Raw genomic sequence first — 25,420 nt, forward strand, 5'->3', positions numbered from 1 at the left:
ACTCTCCCCCCAAGGAGCGGGCAATTTCTTCAGGTGGAAGGATGAGGCAACCTTCGGAAGAAAGGACGAGTTAGGTCTCAGGACTGCTCTATTAGGAAAAAACTTACAGTAGGGAGAGACACCATCAACGCTTGTAGTTCGGAGGCCTGTTTTGCAGAGGCAATCACGACCATAAACACCACCTTGAGGGTGAAGTTTTCGAGGAATGGTAAAATGGAGGCTGCGACAGATTTCAATATCACCGTTAAATCCCACTGGGGAAAGGACAGTCTCTTGGGTGGTCTCAGCTTTAGAAATTGCTCTACCAAGGGATGAAAAGACCATCTGGTGACAGTCAATGCTGAAATTGCCGATATATGAACTCTGAGGGTGTTCCAGCTTAGTTACATATCCAAACCCGACTGCAGAAAAGCCAGAACATTGTTGATGTTGGAGGGCGGCTCAAAGCCACCTGTTATTGCTGCTTGGAGGAATTTTTCCCAAACGGGACACCCCTGTGTTCTACCACAGACTAAACCTCTCTGTCTTCCCTCCTTGTAGATACTGACCTGGCCAGGATTCGAGAAGTGCTAACAACTATGCCACTGTGCTGCCCAATTATTTACACATTCTTTATCCCGTTGATGCATGATATGGAGTGATGGGAAACATTTTATTCTTCATATTTACAGTATAGTTGCATGTCCATCATTAGGGAAAGGGGATGTATTTTTGATTTAGTACGGTAATTACATTTGGTATCTGTGTATGTTTTCCCTCCATGTCGGCAGTTGTTTCCCCTATTGTTTTGTAGATATAAAGAGAACAGGGGGCTACAGTGTCTATGCACATTTAAGTTCCTTTTTCTCTCATTTGTTCTGCGGTTGATGCCCATTGTCATAACCCTCCCATAAATGTATTTATGATTAGCTCTTCAATAAGCATTGAGAACCTAGCAGTGGTTTTAACCCCTCTTCATTCTATTAAAAAAAATGCCTTTTATTTTGTGTTTTTTTTGGGTTAGCATGAAGAAATGATATGTGGTTAACACTGTCCTTTACTCTTATTAGTGTTATGAGATGCTTCTAAATTTGTATATATTTCATAACTATAGATTTCTATACACACAGATATTTAACAAATCGTATTTGTTTTTTATTTTTTTCCAGGCATGCGACATGCAATTTATGAGAAATTGGACGATGATGGTTTAATTGCACCTGGTGTCAGGGTCTCTGGGGATGATGTAATCATTGGCAAAACTGTAACATTGCCTGAAAATGAGGATGAGCTTGAAAGCACAAATCGTCGGTACACCAAGAGGGATTGTAGCACTTTTCTTCGTACAAGTGAAACTGGCATTGTTGATCAGGTCATGGTAACACTTAACCAGGAAGGCTACAAGTTTTGCAAGATCAGGGTAAGCTATACGTATTCTGATGCTTAATTTACCAGTTTAGTACAGGCAATGTTGGGCCATTACAAACAAAGCTAAAGACAGAACTTAACAGGCAATATGTGAAGGAAAGGATTGTGGTGCATTAAGGAGTGGACAATGAATATGACAGGAGGCAATATGTGCAGAGGAGTTTGGAGGGAGTGACAGCAGGCAGTATGTTCAGGGGAGTAGTTCTGAGGTTGAGAGCCAGTAGTGCTGAGGATGTGAAAGCTGGTAGGTATGCACTTGAGGGGTGTGTGGGACGGTATGTTGGTGGGCAGTATGTGCAGAGGCGGAATGTGATGTGTAAGATGGGTAGGCAGTATAGGAGTGCCCAGCACCGCCGTCCCGTCCTCTCGCGACAAACTCCCGCCACAGGATGACATTTTGACAGATGTCGGCAACATAAACAATTGGGCGGAGCTAGTGGTGACAGCTCCGCCCAGCTGTTTACAGTTGTACAGCATCTGACAGGAGAGCCATGATTGGGCAAAGTCATCATGACTTTGCCCAATCATGGCTCTTACAGAGTACTGGGAACCTGATGGGGCAAAGTCTTGCACCTGACCTGTGGTCAGATGCAAGGCTTTAGCCAATCAGGACTCACAAGGCACTGTACGGTGCACAGTGCCTTGTGGGGCAATCGGCGGGCAAAGACCCCGCCGAACGCCCTAACAGTTTGTGTGTTTGCCGAGCACACAAACTCATGCTAGACTCGAACATCGAGCCCATCCCTATGTGTAGGTGAGGCATGCAGAGCATATAACAGTGGGCGTTTTGACATTGCACCGTTCAGCTATTACCATAACTCCGCCGCTTCCTTACAGCCGCTTAGTATTTACATAGCCCCGCCCCCTCGCTGCAAGCTCCGGTGTTCTAGCAATGTCTCCTCTCGCATTGTGTCCTCTAAACGTTCATCTCTCTCCCCCCCCCCCCCACACACACACACTGTACAGGAAATCTCTGACTTGTCTCCCCGTCACATGTCACCGCTCTCAGTGTTGTGATATTTCCTGCCACATCCCCATCCTTACTGCTCATCAGAGCACACAATGTGAGAGGAGACATTCATCTTTCTCATAGAACACCGGAGCTTGCAGCGAGGGGGCGGGGCTATGTAAATACTAAGCGGCTGTAAGGAAGCGGAGGAGTTATGGTAATAGCTGAACGGCAGGGGGAACTAAGATTTACGGGGAACAGGTTTCCATACAACTGCTGCACATGTTCAAGACGGAGAGAGAGGAAGGAGGGGCGGAGGCACTGAGGAGAAACGGACCTCCATGCATGCGCTGTCATTTGCTGGCACAGACGACAGGGACGTGGAGGTAGGGAGAGAGCTGCTGCGCATGCCCATGTATTCGTGGACGCGCAGCAGTTCTCAAGGAGCGCTGTCAGTCAGTGAGAACGATCAGTTGGGAGGATCTCGACAGTATTGTCAGGATCTCTCCCCATTGCTGAGCTTAGCCCTGCCTACCATCTTAAAGTAGCGATTGTATGTTTAGGGTGCATTTTGGATTATAAGAGTAAATTGCAAAATTTACTCCTATAGCCCATGGAATCCAAAAGTAAAAAGCTTGGATCCCATATTTCTCCTTTTTAACTATATTGGGATTCTGGTTTGGAGTGCAGTGGGATGTATACTATTATGTGCAGTTTAGTGGACACACCTGTTATTGGAAAATAAAATGTTTTTTTGTTTTTTTTAGGTACGGTCTGTTCGAATCCCTCAGATTGGAGATAAGTTTGCTAGTCGACACGGACAGAAGGGTACCTGTGGAATTCAGTACAGGCAGGAGGTATTTGTTTCTATTTAGACAAAAAAAAAATATATACCTAACATGCAAAAGCTAATTTTTGGCCTAGATCACCATATCTTCCATATGTTTGTCGATAAATGTAAAGTAATGCACTTCGGGGTTAAAAATAGGCAAGCGGATAATAGGAACTCCACTAGAAATGGAAAAATATTTGGGGGTCATTGTAGACCACAGATTGAACAATAGCTTGCAATGCCAGGCTGCAGCAGACAAAGCGTGCAGAGTACTGTCTTGTATTAAAAAGAGAATGTACTGTAGAGACAAGTCAATTATTTTGCCACTTTATAGACCGCTGGTTTGACCTCATCTGGAGAACGCAGTCCAGTTTTGGTCACCAATCCACAGAAAGGATGTCCTGGAGCTGGAGAGAGTCCAGAGAAGGGCAACCAAACTAATTAAGGGGCTGGAAGACCAAAGTTATGAAACAAGGCTACAAAATTTAAACATGTTCACGCTGGAGGTGCGGAGATTAAAGAGGGGCATGATTTTCATGCACAAGATGTTCAATGGTGATAGCAACATCAGCAATAAACTTTTTACAGTAAGCTCCATAACAAAGACTAGAAGCCACCACCTAAAATTGGTGGAGAAAGGATTTCAGCACAAGGGGGTTCTTCTCAGTTAGAGCGGTTAGGGTCTGGAACTCGCTGCCGCACGCAGTGATTTCAGCTGGGAGTGTTGAATCGTTCAAAAAGAATTTGGGACGATTTCCTCAGAGACCATAACATATGGGGTTACAGGTACTCTTAAGAACAAGATTATACATGGACTCGTATACACACACACACACACGCAGAATCGCATGCACACACACAATGGGTTGAACTTGATGGACCTGTGTCTTCAACCTCAAATAGTATGTAACTATGTAAAATAAGTAGTATGTTCCTTTCAGTCAGAATATAAATGCTGTTGGAGATTGCTTTACAGCTAATAATTATATTGGTTGTATTCATGCTATCTGAACTTCATAAAATGCTGATAGAGATTCCTTTGGGACCAGTACAAAAGTATTTTTGTTAGTCAGTATTTGTAAATAAATAAAGTTTGTGACATGCATGGTGGTTACATTAGTAATATATAGGGATGCGCCGAAATATATCGGCCCGGAAATGGCACTTTGGCCGAAATAGCGGTGCATCTGTAATTTCTTTCCTCCCCGCTGGGCACTGCTCTCTGTCCCAGCTAAGAGGAGAGAAACTGTAACAGGAGGCCGAGCAGTGCTGCAGGAGGAGACCAGCGGCTCTGCGACCAGTGACCAGTTAATAGAAAGTTTGGGGCCAACCTGATACATTACCACGTTAGATCTCACCAAGGGGTACTGGGAAATACCCTTAGCAAAGAGAGCCAGGGAAAAAACTGCATTCTCTACCCCTGAGGGTCATTATCAGTAAACAAGGATGCCATTTGGGCTACACTCTGCCCCAGCCACTTTCCAAAGGGCAATGGATAAAATGCTACGCCCTTGGTTCTCAACTGGTGGGTCGTGACCCAAAAGTGGGTCGCGACCTCATGTTCAGTGGGTCACCGTATGCCTTCCCCTTTTCTAGGTGAGAGGCTCCGCAGCCTCCCCTAGTGCAGCACCGTCGGTTCTCACGCCAAGCAGCCATTCAGAATATGCTGCCCAGCATCGAGTGTCAGCTTGAGGTGGGCTATGGCGGTAAGGGAGCTCCATCCATATATGCGTTGCTTACAGCTCCCTCATGTGTCCCGTAGAGGTGCCTGGACCAAAATAATGCACTGTAACAGGCAATCACACCTACTACGCGTTCTGGTGTGGGAGGTATGTTGCATTGATAGTCATTTGAATGGTACCCCAAACACACATCCCACTCATAGTTCAATCACCCGCGCCGGAACGCACAGTACCGCAATGCCGCACGGTCCATTGCAGTGCGATTTGGGTCGCGACTTAATGACCATGGACAAATGTGGGTCCTGAGGTTACACAGGTTGAGAACCACTTATCTAGACGATATTGTAATTTTCAGTACAGATCGGGAGTGCCATCTGCCCTGGGTTCAGGCCATGCTAGACTCCCTTGAAAACAGAAGGATTTACGGTCAATCCTGAGAAATGTGCAGTTGGGATGGAGGAAGCCAAGTAGCTGGGGTACATTGTGAGTCGGGTCTGGTGAAGCCCCTGTAGTCCCTATATAGATATGTATATATGTGCTACGGCAGTAATCAATGTTTTCTGCCTGTAAACAGTTGACTGCCTCTATGTCCTGTGTGGAGGAGACTTGTGGGAATTGCAGTGCAGAGCAGATACTGTGATGTTGGAGGAGAGATCCTGGTGATGTTGGGAGGAGAGATCCTGGAGACTGCAACTCCCGGGAAGCTGTGTTTCAGAGGGGAGGGGGACCCTGGGCTGTGGCTGCTGAGCGCACTCAGTCTGGGAGATCCGGGTGAGGAGGATAGGTGGGATCCTGTATAGACTGAGACTGTGAGTAACAGAGCTGTATGGCCACCGCTGACACAGACGGACTCCAAAGCTCTGTGCAAGCTGTTAGAGACTTTATTCGGAGTGCCATGCCTGGAGGCATCCAATTGAGCTCTCCAGCAGGACCCAGTGACGCAGCTGCAGCGGGGATATCGCGGCCTGGTTGCACGGCCAATCTAACACTGCGTGGGATCCAGTAGGCCCAGCTGAGTGAGGGGAGCCGGACGGTGGTGACAGAGACAGCTACCCACTACCCTGGATGAGTGGAGACCATCATGAGACCGCCAGGTGACATCATCATCTTCACAGGAGTCGACTTGAGAGGAAGGGGACGTCTGTCTCTCGCTGGCAGACATTATCTCTTCTACCTGACCTTGGGAGTGGTGAGAGGCCTTAGGCCATTGTGACACTTTACCTTTCACACCTGCAATACAGTGCGGGCCCCAACGTTGGCTAGCCTAGGACATTGCTACTGGCCAGTAGTCTAGAGAGGGTCAGTGACTGTCTGAAAGTGAGGAATTAGTGCTACATATACTCAGTTTGAGGGTAACATCTGAGGTAATCTGGCATTACACCCTTCAATATAGACAGTATATAGCTGCGGTTACTGAGTGTCAGAGTGCCTTTGCCTATTACCAAATGTTCTTCATGTAATTCTTGGGTTGATGGTTGCATTCTTTATGCCTATACCCTGATTGATCAATAAATCTGTTATCAAACTCTTTAAAGGTGTGTTGGTGTGCTATGGATCCAAATTTGGGCGGTACATTCGTGTGGGGGATAGAAATACCTTGGTTATTCAGCGGCTCCTCCGGGGGTGAGCGCTACACCCCAAATTAACAAAGTGTAAGCGATACAGAATTGGCCACGCCCCCTAACTTAGAAACATGTCTGGGCATGTTTGAGTACTACAGGCGATTTTGTCCCCAATTTTGCACCACTAACTGACCTGACTAAAGGCAGGAAGTCAGTGATGATCTAGTGGAATTCTGAGGCCGAGGAAGCTTTTTTTAAGCGTAAAGAATCATTGTCAGCATCCTGTTTTGGTTGCTCTGGACTTTTCCCAGGAGTTTATAGTACGGAGAGATGTCTCAAGTGAGGGTTTAGGGGCTGTCCTGAGTCGAGATCAATGAGGGTACTCTGGTCTTTCTCAGCAGAAAATTGATGCCCGCTGAGAAAAATTATGCTGTGGTAAAGCGAGAGTGCCTTGCCATAAAGTGGGATTTGGACTCTGATACTTCTTGCAGGGCAGGAAATATCGTTTGGTGTCAGACCATGCCCCGTTGTCTTTGGATGAGACAGAACAAGCATGCCAATGCCTGAGTAACAAGGTGGTTCCTGTACCTCTTACACCCTTACACCCTACCATGAAGTTAAGGGTGTAACTTCATGGTAGAGCACAGACCCGGAAGACGGCATCAAAATGCTGATGCCCTCTTGTGACGGACCCCGGTACTCAGGATGAGTATGTCCGCCGCTGTATTCTTCCTTGCTCAGGAGATATTGCAACCCGCTGATCTTTAGCTCCCAGTTTCCCCAGTCACTAGTTGGGACCAAGTGTATGGTGAAACAAACTCTGGTTTATTGAGCAACTGTGCAACCTTTTATACACAAAGGGATCAGATTATAATCCTATCACATCCACCCTGCCCTCCTTAAACATTCTGACTGCACAACCCTGCAGGAGTCCGCCTGTTAAAGAGCTCCAGACAGCCATAGCCAGAGAGTCCTGAGTTCCTTGGATTACAAAAGGAGCTAATGAGGGGGGGGGGTGCTGACATTCTTTTGATAAACAGGTTACACAGTATAACATATTAAACATAACCCAACACCAATACACATATAACCCATAAACTGATGACCATGTCGTCACACCTCTCTCGAGTACATTGTAGGGTGTCCCATGTTGCCTCCAACACCTCCACGTTGAGGCAGAGGTATGGGGATATGTACAGGATCCCAGAGATGGGTCCTGGAAGGTCAGTGTGTGTCTCCTCTATTTGGGTTGTGGTCCTTTTCTGTGGCAAAAGAGTGTTAACTGCCAGGCAAGAGGAAATGGCTAGAAAAAACACTGGAAACTCCACAGAACCTGAGAAGTAGTTGGAGTAGCACAGGTGTGCTAGAGAAAGCTGGGTGAGCTGCTGGTCTATACTGGACATTGCTAAGAACTGTTTTTATGTGAGAAGTTCATAAAAAAAATTCTGGCGCTGTGCCTGTGAGCAAGACTTAAAGTGACATTAAACCCTCAGATTTTTTAACATAAAACAATACTGTAATGTGTGCCTTACTGTAATCCATGGTAGTTTCCCTTCTCTTTGCTGCTCTTCCTTTTAAATCTGTATCTCTTCTCATGATGGGCAGAACTTCTGTTTTGTAGCAGACTGCCTTGTCTCTGGAATGGATACATGGTGTCTGTGTGAAGGTTCACAACCTGAGCCAGCGCTACAGGAAGGGGCACTCAGCTGCAAAGGGAAATTCTCCCCAAGCATGAGAAGACATGAGGATTTAAAAGGAAGAGCAGCAAAGAGAAGGGAAACAACCATGGATTACAGTAAGGCACACATTACAGTATTGGTTTATGTTAAAACATCTGAGGGTTTATTGTCACTAAGTCAGTGAGACTTTATTTTGTGTTATATGCTGAAGACAAGCAAACTTTATTTTTGTTATATGCTGAAGATAAGATTGTTTGGTTGGATTGCTTTGAATGCCTGCCTTTGGCATAAATAGAGACTGTTCCTATTTAAGTGAAAAACAGCTTTAAGACTGATGCATGCTTACTATTGTGCTAAGTACCTCAAATAATAACACACAACTTAAAAATAGGGATACACCGATACTTTTCGAGTACCAGTGCCGATAGTTGGCATTTTCATGAGAACTAACAGGGTTGCAGCTGGGACCTGGCTCTGGTGCTTCACCACTGTCCTGAAATCATTAGTCAAATGACCAACAAAAATGTATCAGTACTTGTATTTGCAAAAATGGTATTGGTGTATCCCTTTTATATTTATAAAAACAAAATCATACATTAAAACAGATGTACCCAGGAGCTCCGTGTGCTCCTTACAAATGACAGCTGCCTCCTACCTTTTGAATTTTTCTCTAGTCTAGTCTTGGAGCTCAAAGTATCGGTACATGTACTTGTACTTGTCCCGAGTACAGTACTTGGTATCGGTGCATCCCTACTTAAAAACATATAGTGAGGTTTTTTATGTTTTCTTGCGGGCCTGGAAATATACTGTACTTTTTAAATGTGTAAATTTAAAAAAAAAAATCTTGTATTATACATTTTCTGGGGGACAGTAGCTTAGAACTATGACGTGAGCGGAAATCACTCATGTCATAGTTCTCCTTTAACATCACTAATGGCACAAGACAGGGTTGCTCTCTCTCCCCTGCTCTTTGTTCTTGTACTGGAGCATTTTCTCTGTAAGGTGAGGGCTCATCCAGATATTACATAGTTACATAGTTACATAGTATTTGAGGTTGAATAAAGACGTTAGTCCATCAAGTCCAACCTATTAGGATCTCATTCTAGGAGAGCTTATCATTTGGCACAACTGCTCCTCAAAAAGTGGCTGCCTTGGCGGGCGACCTGCTTTTCTTTCTATCCAAACTGGTCATTTCCTTACCCAACATCATGGCAGAATTCCGACAGTTTGGAAAACTATCTAACTTTCTCATAAACTACACTAAATCTGTGGCACTCAATGTCTCAATCCTGACTTTGTCAGTTCCTCATTTACCTTCCCTTTTTAAATGGTCCTCCACGGCGATCAAATACCTGGGCACCATGATACCCAAAGAGTTATCTGAGACCTTTACTCTTAACTTTCCGCCCTTGCTTCTAAAATTAAAAAGGGACCTACTCCAATGGACATCGGGCAGATTCTCCTGGTTCGGGCGGTGTAATATTAAAATGAATGTTATGCCTCGGATTCTATACCCATTCCAGGCTTTCCCGATCAGGAAGTTACATTGGAGTACCGTTGTCTCACTTACTTTGATCGTGCCGGTTGCCAGCTGTCGACAGCCGCAGCACCCTATTCTGCTACTTAGAGAAAGCGGTTTCGAGTGCTATGGGTTCACTGACTGTGTCTCTCTCGGATCTCTCCCTCTCCTGGGTCAAATTTACTCTGCTGCCCCAAGTCCAGGTTCCTCAATGTCCCGTCCCCCCCTTCTCATTTACAGATATGATTGTTTGAACAGATAAAGACATTGGGGGGTATTTGATCAAGACTGGAGTAAACAGAATCTGGAGCAGTTGGCAACCAATCGGCTTCTCTCTTCAGTTTGCTCAGAGTCAGGGAAGCTGATTGGTTGCAGTGCAAATCTGTTCCAGATTTTTTCCTGCTCCAGTTTTGATAGATCCCCCCCCCACCCCCACTGTGCGGGGTCACCAGGGATGTGCGGTGTCACTGGGGATGTGTGAGGTCACTGGAAATTGTTTGGTGTAAACGGGGGTGTGCGGGGTCACCGGGCATTGTATGGGGTCACTGGGGATTGTTTGGTGTCACTGCAGGTGTGTGGGGTCACCGTTGATTGGTGTCCTGCTCTGTAGATTTCTCCAACATAGACAGAGAGCACAATGACAGTAGATCTCCCTCACACAGAGCACAGCTATGACTCAACTCTGCTCTCTGGGAGGGAGGAGGGGGGCGGTGGGACAGCTGATTGCAGTTTAGAGATAACAACTTGACCCTCTGAGAAACAATTAAAGATCTTGTGGAGGGAATTTCGAATTTCTAGTGCTGGCCACAGACCTTACAACCATCGCAAGACTTTTGTCTTGCGATGGTTATAAGGTAATTAAAAAAACGTACGATCTTCCCATCTTGCACAGGCAAATCGTACTTGAGGGGCGGGCTTCCGATGACCGCAATGCTGAACGGGCAGGTTGCGCTTGCGCACACCGGCCCGTGCGGCATTTATCTTATGAACATGCCACACCCGCCGACAATCGTACGATTCTCGGCGGGTTTTCGAACATGTTCCTAAGATAAAAGCATAGTAAAAACGGTCGCATGCCTTCCACACACCTTGGATGATCGTACGATTGCGGGATTTCCCGCGATTATCGTACGATTATCGCAAGGTATGTGGGCACCTTAGGTCTCTGGCCTGTAAAATCTATAAAATAAAGTATGAAAAACAGCCCTGTGACCCCTGAGAATGCACACACATGTACATCCCCCTACACCTCCCACATTACCACAAAAAACTCAATCACTTACAAAGGTTGAAATGTCCTTTTCAAATCGGTTATTCTCGCAATTTCTATGGATGAACAAACCTCCCCACTTAAAATTTGGTGGTGGAATTGGCTTGCCTGGTGGTGGAATTGGTGGAATTGGCTTGCCTGATGCATCAGTGTACTATGCAGCATGTCGCCTAGCTCGAATTATGGATTGGTTCCGAAAAAAGAATTGAAGCCCTGAATACAAGTAGAAGAGGCAGACATTGACATACCGTTACAATGTCTTCCCTGGTGTAACTTATCCATCCCATTAAGTGTACGTAAGCATTCCACGGTCGGAGCCACTTGGACTGTGGGGAATAGATTCCTAGATTCAGCCCACATTTCACCCCGACACTCTCCCCTTTATACAATCCTAGGCAATCCGTCCTTTACTTTGGGTCTAAAGGATGCTGCTTTCCGATTCCTTCTCCGATCCCAACACTTTGGGGCTATGCACTTTACCTAGTCTGAGATTCTGGAGCAGCAACCAATTGTCCCATTTTTTTTGGTTCCCTACTGCCTGCCATGGACTTTGCTCGCCCACTTACCACTTTCGAAAAAAATGTGTCCAATTGGGCCCTCTAAGTCACGCAGTCTCCTTCGCATATTTTCTATTACTAACACCTGCCACAGAGTTTATACTGGACTATGTACGGAAGTGGAAGCGAGATCTTGGTATCAAGTTCACTCAGGAACAGACTACTAAATTACTACATTTTACATTTAGGTCCTCGATACATGCACGCTTTCCAGAGTCGGGGTTCAAACTTCTCACCAGGTGGTATAGACCACCTCAGGTCCTACATGCCATGTTTCCATTGGTCCCCAACTGCTGTTGGAGGTGTAAGCCTCATTAGGTGACTTACTGCATATATTCTGGTCCTGCCCCAGGGTGATTCCTTTTTGGTCATTTGTTAAATCCATACTGAGCAACCTCACGGACAAAGAGATTCCGTGGGATCCGGCCTTCTTTCTCCTACACTATAACACCTTCCCCAGAAAGTTCTACAAAAAATATTTTATCCCACACCTGAATGCCGCCAGATGTTGTATACCAGAGTTGTGGAAATCCGAAAGGTCCCCCATATTATCCATGTGGCTACACAGGGTGAGTGAAGTGGAACGAATGGAGAAACCTGGTTTCGTTTAGTAAGGGCTCCCACGCCAGACACTGCAAGACATGGCTTCCCTGGACAGAATTTGTTCAGACTCCTGAATTCTCTGTAATGCTACCTGACACCCAAGATTGTGGTACAGGCTCATCTCCTATACCTGCTTTGGAGTCCAGGGGTAGTTTTGACATTAATGGATGAACTCTCCGTCTGTGTTTCTCTATTTTATCTTGCTAGTCTTCACCTTTTCCCTTCTTGAGTACCTATTTGTCTCCGTTGTCCCTATATTCCTATAGTGATACAGATACCTAGATAGGAACTTGAGTTTGCATTACTCGTGGGGTCCACACCAGCTTTGGTAATCACTCAGATGTCTTCTTAATTAACTCAGCTCCCTATTTACAACTGATTATACCTAAGATCAAATATACATCCTTCTATTGCAAGTAGATGTAGACAGACTCCTCCAACCCTGGAGCTACCCCTGGGAGAGCCTAGCTATTCGAGTTGGAACAATGTTTTATATTTGTTGACCGGGATGCAAAGTGTGACACTTGGATTAGGGAGAGAATCCAGTACCCTCGGGTTCTCTCGCTTATATAAACCTCTCCGTGTTATGTGATGTACTACTAGGTATGTTTATTGTCTTTGGTACTTTTCTTTCTGTTTTCTATATGATGTATATATTGTTTTGGGGGAAAAAAACCTGGAAATTAAAGAATTTATTTTTTTAAATACTGAAAAATAGCCTGGCCAGGAAGGGGGTTTAAACACCTGGTCAGCAAGTGGTTAAAATACACCTATGATAAAAATTATAGACCTTTAATTTATGTGTAAGTGGGCAAACTTACCACCAAATCTGCAGGGCATCAAATAATTATTTTCCTCACTGTGTACAGTATATATGTGTATGTATATTTATATCCCAACTTTGTGGGAACAGTTTGGGGATGGTCCCTTCCTGTTCCAACATGACTGCGCACCAGTGCACAAAGCAAGGTCCATAAAGACATGGATGAGCGAGTTTGGGGTGGAGGAACCTGACTGGCCTGCGCAGAGTCCTGACATCAGCCCGATAGATCACCTTTGGGATGAATTAGTGTGGAGACTGCGAGCCAGGCCTTCTCGTCCAGCATCAGTACCTGACCTCACAAATGCGCTTCTGGAAGAATGGTCAAACATTCCCATACACACTCCTAAACCTTGAGGACAGCCTTCCCAGAAGAGTTGAAGCTGTTATAGCTGCAAAGGGTGGGCCAACTTAATATTGAACCCTACGGACTAAGACTGGGATGCCATTAAAGTTCATGTGCATGTAAAGGCAGGCGTCCCAATACGTTTGGCAATATTGTGTGTGTAATAAATATATATATAATTTTATTATTGGTTTATTTAAACTTATGCAATATTTGAGTATTTATGAATTGAACACTTGTACGGCAAATGGTAGAATAGTGAATGCAGTTAAAATACCTCTTCATTCTAGTGAATTGATCCTATTGTATTGCAATGGATGTAAAAATTTCCTTTTTAAAAAGTGCATTTTGTTTTTTCTTTTAGGATATGCCTTTTACTTGTGAAGGTATTACCCCAGATATTATCATCAACCCCCATGCTATCCCTTCTCGTATGACAATTGGACACTTGATTGAATGTCTCCAAGGGAAGGTAAATGACTCAACTGTGAATTTGTTTTAACTTCACTCCAGACAATATAAAGCACATTTTCTGATCTTGCATGACTAGAGACGGGATTAATTCTGAAACCTGTGAGATTATACAGTTACCTTCAGGCAACTGCACACTGGCAAATCAAAGTTGTAAGGACAGCCCTGTTTAACCCCACCCACTCAGTTTCTCTAGTGATGGATACCATCTCTCTGTTCTAGGTTTTCCTTGAGCTTCTCAGCCATATCGTTTGATTTCTGAGCGAAATCGGGTTTTCATACGATAATCGGCCAGTTGATGGGAAGTCAACTATCACAATTACTGTAAAACTGGCTGGCTGGCTAGAAAACTTTTTTTCAAATCGTACGAAAATCAATGGATTAGTGGCGCTTTCCTACGAGAAGAATCTCAACATGAACACTGCACATGCGCAAACAATCTGTCGATCGATCAAAATTCGGTTAGTTAGTATTGCTAACGAACGATAATTGAAACCCACATTGGTCTGTGCATGATGGGGCAGTCATGCCGAAATCGAACGACGGTTCAATGACGGTCGAAAAATATTGTACGATAATTGTAAGGTGTATGGCCACCTTTAGGCAATTGTTCTGGATCAGGTTCTGGCCCTTCTGGAGACACTGTTTTTGACAGTCCTATGCTCTGCTCCTTTTCCCTGTCCTCATCACCCTCAAGGGCACCCTCCTCTACCTGCTATTTAGTGAGGAGTTTTCTTGAGTAATAATTTCATCAAATCAGTCCAATCCAGATGGTGATTGAAGTAGTGAATCAGTGTGAACTGAATACCCCAAGTGATTTAAGAAAGTTCCACATCCAATTTCATGAAATCACTTGGGGTATTCAGTTCACACTGATTCACTACTTCAATCACCATCTGGATTGGACTGATTTGATGGAATGTTGCTGTTTATTATCAATAATAGATTATTAGTCGGTTATTACTTTATTATATATTTTGAGAATATTATTACCAATGAGTGTTCATATTTTTATATGTCTGATATATATCACTTTATTTTAGAGGTGCTCCGAGATGCAAATTTCAAAACTGAAACGAAACCGAAATTTAAAAAAATGTCAGGCCGAAGCCGAAAATGTTGTTTTTATTTGAACTTTTTTAAATATTTTATTCTTATTTACTTTTTATAAAGTTTACATTTTTTAATTATTTTTATTAAATATTTTTATTTTTTACTTTTAGGGGCTTCGGGGAAATATTAGGGGGCTAAACAGACTCCTGATATTTCCCTTTTAAAATAGAAAAAGAGATTGGGGACGCATAGTCCTCAATCCCTTTTTCTGCAGCCCCTGTTATAAATGAAAAGGAATCCTCTATACTGAGTGTTCATGTTCATTCATAACTTGAGAACATGTGTATGTTTACTATAACCACAACTATGAATGAACAGAAGGTGATGTAGATCACTTCCCATTCAGTCATAATTGAGGATATAGTAATCACGCTATGTCCTCATGTACAAACACTCAGCCATCACTGAGTGTTTGCATTGGCTCTCCTTCCGGACACGCTGTCACAGGAAGCTAAGCGAGCGGTGCGGGGAGGAGAGCTCAGCCTCCTGTGACAGCGCGGGCTGTCTCAGCCCACACGCCGATCTTTGACAGGAGGCTGAGCGGTGTGGGAGGAGACACGCCGGCCGCTCACAGCACTCAGCCGGCTGTCACAGTTTCTCTCCTCCCTGCTGGGACACAGAACAGCGCCCAGCAGGTAGGAGAGAATACACCGATGCAGCACTGTATCGGCCAGAAAATGGCACTTTCGGCATTGTGCCAAAAGTGCCATTTTCGGCCGATATGTTTCTTTCGGGTGATATATCGGTGCATCCCTATTTTATCACTTGATAGTGGTTTAATATTGGTTTAATTTATTTACACCTTAAGGTGCGTCATTTATGAGTTTTTGAAAGTTTTTAGCGCTGTGCATTTTCACTTCAGATATTTAAGAGATTTGTGCTTCATCTATCCTAAAGATATTCTTATTTCTTGAGTAATGGCTGGATTCATGGGTAAAAATGTCTTGCCTATTAAGAGTCCTCAGACTGCAGGGGGCACAGGCAGGCCTCCTCAGAGTCCCCATTTTAACCTTTCTTTGTGGGCCTTTCCACTCCCTGAGGAAGAAGGGGCTGCTTCCAATTTGGCTGACCCAGGAAGAGGTCCTGTCTCCTGACATCCCTCCTAAGTTCAAGGACAATATTTCTATCACTGTGGATGTGGTATGTACTTATTTCCAATTGGAGCCCAAGGTCCCTAGTCTAGGTTCTTTAACCGCCTTCTGGCTGGCCATTGTAAAAAGACGATATTTCAGTATTCTCAGTAAACGGGCAGCGATGCCCGTTTACATGCGATCCGCCGGCTATAGAGCCGGCAGATCGCTTGTATGAGGTGCCGATATGTGCGGCCCCCCACACCCTTCCCGCTATCACGCTGGTCCCGGGCTCCGCTGTGCCCGGTGCAAGCCCGGGACCAGCATGGTGGCTCTGTGACGGGATCAGAGGGAGATCGGTACACGATCCCCTCAGGTGTCAGAATGCGGAAGTGATGTATCTTCCGCATTCTTGTGTCTCTCTCCAGCTTCGGAAGCTGATGAAGCAGATCTCTGCTTCATCAGCTTCTTTGGGGGTCCCTAAGTGACAGGGGTCTTCCAGACCCCTGATTTCTCCATAAAAAGGACCTGTCACATCCTCTTTGCTATCACATAGGGGGGTGTCTTAGTCCCCTATGTGATAACAATAAAGTTAAGTGAAGAAAAAAAATTAAATTTGCAAAAAAAACATTTTAAATCACACATGAAAAAGAATGTAAAAATGTTTTAAAAACGCACACACCACCCATACATACACGCATGCAAACATGCGTCAGGTGCGTATACTTGCGAAAACGACGATTGCGCCCATTACGCCGCACATGTTACATTTTGCCACAAACGTCGCAGTGAGAGCAATAATTCTAGGCCATTAATCAGTGATAACACTAAACTGACGAGCGGTGCGCATCATTTTAATGCTTGAAAGGTTTGGTGTCTATATACCCGACAAAAATGTCTTGCCTATTAAGAGTCCTCAGACTGCAGGGGGCACAGGCAGGCCTCCTCAGAGTCCCCATTTTAACCTTTCTTTGTGGGCCTTTCCACTCCCTGAGGAAGAAGGGGCTGCTTCCAATTTGGCTGACCCAGGAAGAGGTCCTGTCTCCTGACATCCCTCCTAAGTTCAAGGACAATATTTCTATCACTGTGGATGTGGTATGTACTTATTTCCAATTGGAGCCCAAGGTCCCTAGTCTAGGTTCTTTAACCGCCTTCTGGCTGGCCAGATTTGGCTGACCCCGTCTTTTATATTTTACCAAAAGATTGATCAATAATAATTCTATTAACAATGTAAAAAAAAAATTGTATTCAACATTTTCAGTCATTTTTCCTTAATATAGTAAAAAATAAAAACCCCAGTGGGGATTAAATACCGCCAAAAGAAAACTCTATCTGCCCCCCAAAAATGGTATAAAATTCATTTCAGTACAGCGTTGGATGACAGTCTAAATGTCAAAGTACCGCAGCGCTGAATACTGAAAAATGGCCTGGACTGGAAGGGGGTATGACACCTGGTCTTCAAGTGGTTAAACATGCAAAAGCCAGCTAAATCCTTTTGTGGTACAGTTGTTTTAACAGTAATGTATTTTGACTGGCTCACCTTCAAAAGTTTACTCTTCCCAAATGATAACCCTTTTGAAGAGGGTTTCCTTAGGAAATGGGCTGTTCCTGTTGTGACCATGTTGACAAGAGATTTGAAACCCTCTTAAAAGCCTTGGGTCCTTGCAGACCCTGCTAAGCAACCTGCTGTTGCCACCATGGCCGTGTGTCAGACTCTGTATAGGGTCTAAATCTGTAGTGAGGGACCCTTTTCCATCTGGATGTACCCTGCCATTGTTAAACAGATGCACATTTTTCCTGTGGCCCTGCCCTTATGTTGATGGCCTAGCAGATACCATCCCACATCTCTAGATCAGTGTCCTGTCTGTTCACTACTTATCCTATGGCTTTAATGTTGGTCTGTGGATCTTCAGTGCAAAAAAGCACCTGGAGCTCATGCCCTCTGGGGGGGAGCAGCTTTTTGGTGAATTCTTAGTAGCGTTGCACCGTCACTAGTATCGGTATCTGTGTACTTGCCCAAATGCTCCGATACCTACCTCTGATACTGGAACTTCCGGCAACTGCCGAGGAAGCACGGAGCCAGCTTCCTTTCCAATCAGGAAGACAGGCTGCTTAGCAACGAGTGACGCCAGCTTCCTAGCCAATCAGGAAGCCAAGAGGAGGCTCATCACGTACCGCCCGGCTTCCTGAATTGGCTAGGAAGCCGGCTTCGCCTGTTGCTAGGCAATCTGGTTTCCTGACCAATCGGGAAGCTGGACGGCACCTCATAACTCGCCACACGGCTTCTTGATTAGTTTGGAAGCCAAGCAGCCTCGGCATATGAAGCCAGTGTTTCACTAAAACTGCGGCTTTACAGGCAGTCAGGAAGATGGGTGACGGGTCATGATCCGCCGCCGGACTTCCTGATAATCTGGGCACACTGCACCGGTACTCTGTATCGGTGAGTACCGAAAAAAGTAACGGTGCACCCATAAGTCTTATATAATTAAATCAAGCAAGTTATGGGGGGGGGGTGCAAGAGCACCACATCAGAAGTCGTTCAGACCCCCAGTAGCAATTCTTCCCACTCTCTAAGAGAAGTTCCTTTCTCTTAAGCCTCAGGTTCTAAGACGAAGCTATGCAAAATACAGGGAAAAAAGCCCTCTTCAAAATGAAGGGGGGCTCCCACTTTCAATGTTGAAAGTTTGGGGTGTTTGTTGGCTTTCACTACCTCCTGGGTCTCTGACGTTCCAGGCTGCAGGGCATCGTAACCAAAGGTTAGAAACTGGAGTTTACTATATGCCTACTCCTCTCTTGCTGCCATTGAAAGTCAAAGGGATGTTTTCACTGCCTTAGAGCAGTTTTTTTGCTGCAGGGTCATAGGCTCCTTTCCAGAGGCAGAGAGATTTCATAGGTTCTATTCTAACATTTTCACTGTCCCCAAAGCAAGGTTCTCAACAGGTTTTTGCTTGTTGAAGAGTTCTGTATGTATCATCTCCTCCCTTCAACTGGCTGACTTCCTGGCCTGTGTAAACATCAAGGATGCATCATCAATGCTCATCCCCATTTTTTTCTACCCACCAGCGCTACCTGCGTTATGCTGTGGACATGCAGTACTACCAATATCTTGACCTTCCAGTTGGCTTGTCCACTGCACCTCAGGTCTTCACCGAGGTGCTGGCCCCTGTTTTGGCTATTTGTTCTCAAAGGATACCCATAGTGGGGTACTTGGATGGCCTTCTGAGAGCCCTGTCATCCGACATTAATCAGACAATGCAAATCCTGCAGAGCTTTGAATGGGTCCTGACTCTCTAGAATTTGATGGAACCCTCACTCCGCTTTGAGTCCCTGGGCCTAGTCTTTCCAGTCTTTCTTCCCCCATAAAAGATCCAGTCTCTCTGCTCCCATGTTTGGACCTTGTTGCCCAGGAGTCCTCAACTGTTCACTTTGCATGAAGTACGGGGCTTGATGATGGCCTTCTTGGCAATCCCATATGCTCAGTTTTAACTCCAGACAATTGCAGCTCAAAATATTTTGCTGTGTGGGACAAACAGATTCATTTCCTGGACCTTTCTATTCATTTAACAAGACCAGGCTTGTCCTGGCATGGTGAATCTTCAATCTGATGCTGGAATTGGAGAAATCCTTTCTCACGATGGATGCCAGCATGTCATTCCTGGAAAACCTCTCCATTCGAGGGACCTGGTCTTCGGAGGAATCTCTACTCCCAATCAACATCCTGCAGCTCAGGGCGATTCGGTTGTCCCTTTAACGCTGGACCCGTTCAGGATCTCCTGACCAGGATTGTTATAAAAAACCATGGCCTGTGGCTTGCATAACCATCAGGGAGGCACCAGAAGCTGCGCAAGAGAATGGAACCTAATTCTGGCTTGAGTCGAACTTTCACGTATACAGTCCAGGAGTGGAAAATTGGCAGGTGGACTTTCTCTGTAATGTGTGGATCCCTTTTTTTGCAGGTGGGGAACGCTGTGTGTTGAACTCCTGGTGCCCAGGTTCAACAACAAATAGGACAAGTTTGCCATCAGGACCTGGGATTCCTGAGCTTTTGCAGTGCATTCCTTGGTGATTCAGTGGGACCAGTTCAGTTTGATCTACACCTTCCCTCTGAAACTTTTGCCACGTCTCCTTCGCAGGATTGAAATGGTGGGCATTCAAGTGATCCTCATTGCTCCCTACTGGCCCAGTAGACCATGGTACACAGATGTAGTCGAACTCCTGGCAGATTCTCTGTAGACACTTCTGCATCATCCAGGCCTTCAATCCCAAGGACCCATTATCCACCCGGCTTCTCAGCCGATAACTTTACCAACCTGACTGTTGAAGCCCAGGTCCTGAAGGACAGGCCTTTTGGAAGCGGCCATTCCTACGCGCCTGAAAATAAGGAAATCAACCTTCCGAAGGTATATTATTGCACCTGGAATGCTTATTTTACTTGGTACAAAGCAAAGTTCTATCCCAGTAAATATTCTGTGGGATGCATCTGGTCTTTCCTGCAGTCTGGCCTAGACCAGTCTTTTAGCCTTGAGTACTGTCAAAGGTAGCGTTTCTTGTTTGGCAATTCTTTTCCAGAGACCACTTGCACCTAACTCCCTAGTGAGAGCCTTTGTGCAGGGGGTCACTTTGTGCAGGGGGTTCTGAGTGAATGATAGTCAGCCCCTCCCTGTATGCAGTCGGGTGACTCTGTGGGACCTCAACTTAGTACTGTAAGCTCAGCAGAAGTCTCCCTTTGAACCTCTGAGATATCCCTCTAACCCTACCCAGGTGCATTGATGCCTTCCTTCGATATTATCACTTGATGATGATTTGGCAACCTTAACTTGTAAAGTGCTTTTTCCGGTTATTCACAAGGATAAGGTAGTGCTGAAATATAAGGCCTCCTTTCGTCCTAAGGTGGTCTCTGCTTTCCACCTTAACCGAGACATTTTCTTATATTGTTCAGCACCTAAACATCCAAGAGAAGTTTTGCTTTACTGTTTAAACATGGTTCAGGCTTTTCGAGTTAACCTCTGTGCTACAGCTTCCATCTCCAAATCTGACTCCCCCTGCGTCATTCTTAAAGGCCACATTATGGGGCAGCTGGTGTCTTACTCCACTGTCGCTAGGTGGATTTGTCAAACTATCTATCCCTCAGTCATATGAACTGAAGGGTAAAGTTCTCCCCCCTTTCAGTCACTGCTCACTCTATTAGAAGTTCTTAGACTTTTCAACATCAGGCTTCAGTATCCCAAATCTTGTATGTTTACCACCTGGTCCTCACCTGGTTCACACCTTTGCCAAGCTTTACCAGTGTATGTTCAGGCCAGTGCGTATGCTAGCTTCAGCCGCAATGCTCTTCAGGCAACCCTCTGATTTGTGGCCCTTCTGTTCTAGTTTCCTGTTGAGTTTGTTTTTTTCTTCAAGGAAGAATCGCCATGTTAAATCGCCATGTCCTCTGATGTACGATCAAGAAAGTAGAATTTATCTTATCCATAAAATGCAAGTCTTGGAGTTCATCACGGGATACTGGGTCGTTTGTCCACTCTTACTGCTTGCTACAAAAATAAAGCAAGCTGGATATGTGAGGGGTTACACTGGCTGCCCTTAAAAATTTAATTTGTCAGTGTCCAAACACCTGAAGTTAGGCAAGATATTTACTATTTAATCCAAAATGACCAACTGACAAAATATGATTTATACTTGCTGCTCTGCATTAGTGTTATGCATAGTGTCATCTTTAATAATATGTATAAGTTTTACTTTCACTTTGCAGGGTGTCACTGAGCTAATCTGCAGTGACATGGCACATCTAGCACACAAATTGGTCTTTCTCCAGTGAGATCTTACCCCCAGGATAGAGATTGGTCCTTCCCTAGTGAGATTCCACCCACCAACACACTTCTCTCACCAATGTAATTACACCTCCAGCACATATCAATTAGTATTTCTCCCTCTCTGCTTGGTACCCACAATTCACATAAATTACGTATTAAACCATGTTCATGTCTTTCTTACAGACATTGCTCACAGACCTTGCTCAATCAAGCACACACCCTCCCTGTTCTCTGAAAAGAAAAGTTACGTATTGCTTTTCAGTGGAGGCATTCTAGATCCTTTTGGTCCCCCTCAGACATAACTTGCCAAGTTATGGTGAGGGGGAATGGTGTATATGGTGCCAATACATAGTATACATAGTATTTGAGGTTGAATAAAGTCATTAGTCCATCAAGTCCAACCTATTAGGATCTCATTCTAGGAGTACCTGTACCCCTGTATATTACGGTCCCTTAAGAAAGCGTCCAAAAGTTACTTGAACAATTCCACATTCTTTGCTGAAATCACCGCCTGTGGCAGTGAGTTCCAGACCCTAACTGATCTTACTGTGAAGAACCCCCTTCGCCCCTTGTGCTGGAATTTTTTTTCCACCAATTTTAGGTGATGGCCTCTAGTTTTTGTAACGGAGTTAATTTTAAACAGTTTATCGCTAATGTTGCTACCACCATTGAACATTTTGTACATGGAGATCATATCCCCCCTTAATCTCCTCACCTCCAATGTGAACATGTTTAAATTTAGTAGCCTTGTCTCGTAGCTCTGGTCCTCCATACCCCTAATTAGTTTGGTTGCCCTCCGCTGGACTTTTTCCAACTCAAGGACATCTTTTCTTAGTACTGGTGACCAGAACTGGACCGCGTACTCCAGATGAGGTCGAACCAATGATCTATAAAGTGGCAAAATTATAGACTTGTCCCTGCAATACATCCCCTTTTTAATACAGGACAAGACCCTGCTAGCTTTGTTTACAGCAGCCTGGCACTGCAAACTACCTTTCAGTTTGTGGTCTACAATGACCCCCAAATCCTTCTCCATTTCTGACTTCCCCAGCGGCATACCCATAATTGTATAACCCATTTGTTTATTTTTAATTCCAAAGTGCATTACTTTGCATTTATCGACATTAAACCTCATCTGCCACATTAATGCCCACTCCCCTATTTTATCCGGGTCCTCCTGTAATGTTATAATGTCTAAGTCCGTGTCTATTACCCTCCCTATTTTGGTGTCATCCGCAAACACGGAAATATCGCTGTTAACACCCTCCCCGATGTCATTAATAAATAAGTTGAACAATATGGGACCCAGCACAGAACCCTGAGGCACACCGCTCATTACACTAGCCCAGTCTGAAAAGGTGCCATTTACTCTGGACACGTTCCCGTAGCCAGTTCTCTATCCACGTACACACCACCTCATCTATGCCCATAGCCCTCAGCTTGTGTAGCAAGCGTTTGTGTTGTACCGTTGTGGTACTTTCTCATTGATCCCCAAGCTGTTCTCCAGAGCAGTTGTATGCAGTTTGGCGTTAATGACTGTATTTGTGCTTTAAACCTGTGGTTTTGGTTCTACAGTTTGCCAAATGGTTTTAAAGGAGTAATTTGCATATGTCCACCCATCATCCTAAAATAAGGGGTATTCTTTTTTTTTTTTTTTGTGATGAGATGGGTGAATATCTTTGGAATATTTGTGAATTCTGTTGCAAAGAAAGGCAATGTTAAATAATCAATATTCTGTACCCCACTGTCTTCATTTATTCTGTTGCCTTGTTCTGTTTTCCCCTAAATGTTTATAAATGAGGTTCATACATGCTTCCTTTGCCTGGGTGACACCAGCCCTTTAACAGGACTGTGGCTGTCAATGGGGGGTAGGGGGCTTGCCCCCGCTATTAACTAGTACTCAGCATGCCAGCGCACATCTAAACAGCATCACTCTTATTAGCATAACGCCTGAGAAGGAGGCTGAAACACCATGTGAGCGAAGGGAGATTGGGAATTACCTCATACAAAAGTCACAGAAACATGTCCCATAGTCATGACCCTGTTGACAGCACTGGGTGCTGGGATGGGATGGGAGATGCACTCTCTAAGATAGACTTGTGTAGAAACGTCACCAGCACGACAGAGACTTAAACGTCAGTCCAAATCCATTTATTGATGTCAGTCAACACTCTGATAGAGACACATAATTGATTTTAAAAGTGCACCCACATATATAGCATGGTTGCACAAAACAGGAGGTACAAATTCTAATGTGCACAGAGGTAAGATTTTAACAACATATCTTGTTTGTGGAATATTTATTAGGGATGCACAGCTACCAGTTCAGATACCAATGCTGTTAGTGGGCATTTTCACAAGAACTACCAGGGTTGCAGCTGGGCCCTGGTGCTCCACCACTGTCCTGTAATCATTAGTCTGTATTGTTTTTAAGAAATCTGTCACATGACAAACAAAAAGGTATTGGTATCTATGAAAACAAGTATTGGTACTTGTACTTGGTCAGGAGAAAATGGTACCGATACATCCCTAATATATACAGTATTTTGTGGCAGTGCATGGCAATGCCACGGTGAAGTTTGACAACTTTGGCACCCAGGACTCTCAGCCAGAGGGGCTGAGACAGTCCAGAATGTATACTGTTTTATAAGGAAGAAGACAAAGGGTATGCAGTACATAGGAAAGACAATTTGTTCAACCAAGGAAGGTTTTTAGAACAGAGTGCAGCTGAAAAAAGGGGGGAGTCGGAGAGTTAAATATCAATATAAAATGGTTTTTTATTAAATATACAAAACGAAATTCATTATGATAATATACATTAGTGACTGCTCAGTAGAAACCCGCTAACCACACACCGTTAAAAATGATTATTGCAATAATCCATCTGTGCAAGTCAACACACAAACATTTAAGGAGCTTTAATGATCAGTATTATTAGTATCAACAGGTGGTCCCCAATTATGAGGAAACAGCACAAGGACTAAAGTGGCTAATGCTGGATAAACATGTAACTGGTATGTGGAATGTATCAGATGCCTGGGACAATCTTCACTAATCTCAAACACATTATATTTCCTCCTGTGAGGGACGTCTTCAAGGATATTTATTTTAATTTGTAGGTAAAGTCAATTGAAACTGGACTTTGGTGTTATTGTCCTTCAAATGAATACAACCGGTATTAATTAGAATTATACTTGATTGAAGATATCTTTATAGGTATACATCGAGGCATTGCTGGTGACCCGGTTAATTTATATGCAAAATACCGCTGAGTTATGGTCTCACTTTTTTAACCCGACGGTCAGGATTCCAAGAGCTATGGGCACTTGATGTTTTGTTGCGGTACGTGTTCGTTTGTAGTGTCCAGATGGTGTCCAGGTAGTTCTCTGGAGGGATTCCTCAAGACGGCTAGTGTTTTTTATAGAAGGGTCCCAGGTTAATTTCCAATAAATCCTATTAGATCCAGATTGCCGACATGAATGGTCTTTTAGTCCCGCTGTTTGAATTAACCACATATCAAGTAAGCATCCTGCTGTGGTTGACGCATTTCGCCCCTCCTTAGTTTCTCAGGGCTTCGTCAGATCCTGCTGGGTCATTCAGTCATGAGGCTTTTTATCCATTTACTCATGTGTTTATTGTTAACCCATTTAATGCCATGGTTGATCAAGCACGAAAGCTTTTGTTAGATTATGCTTTTGTGTATTTACTTTCTGAACGGCTGTCAGACATA

At 44.4% G+C, this 25,420-nt stretch overlaps 1 protein-coding gene across 1 annotated transcript in view; it reads left to right on the plus strand.

The window, feature by feature from the left end:
* The window catches only part of POLR2B (RNA polymerase II subunit B), a 151,203-nt gene that overhangs the window by 95,711 nt on the left and 30,072 nt on the right, over positions 1-25,420 (plus strand). Inside the window, exons 21-23 of the mRNA XM_018562201.1 lie at positions 1,149-1,399; positions 3,124-3,213; positions 13,591-13,698. Coding sequence (XP_018417703.1) covers positions 1,149-1,399; positions 3,124-3,213; positions 13,591-13,698 — 449 coding nt within the window. The remainder of the gene's footprint in view (positions 1-1,148; positions 1,400-3,123; positions 3,214-13,590; positions 13,699-25,420) is intronic.

Source organism: Nanorana parkeri, unplaced genomic scaffold, assembly GCF_000935625.1.
Source record: "Nanorana parkeri isolate BGI_ZX_2015 unplaced genomic scaffold, ASM93562v1 scaffold565, whole genome shotgun sequence".
Lineage (NCBI taxonomy): Eukaryota > Metazoa > Chordata > Amphibia > Anura > Dicroglossidae > Nanorana > Nanorana parkeri.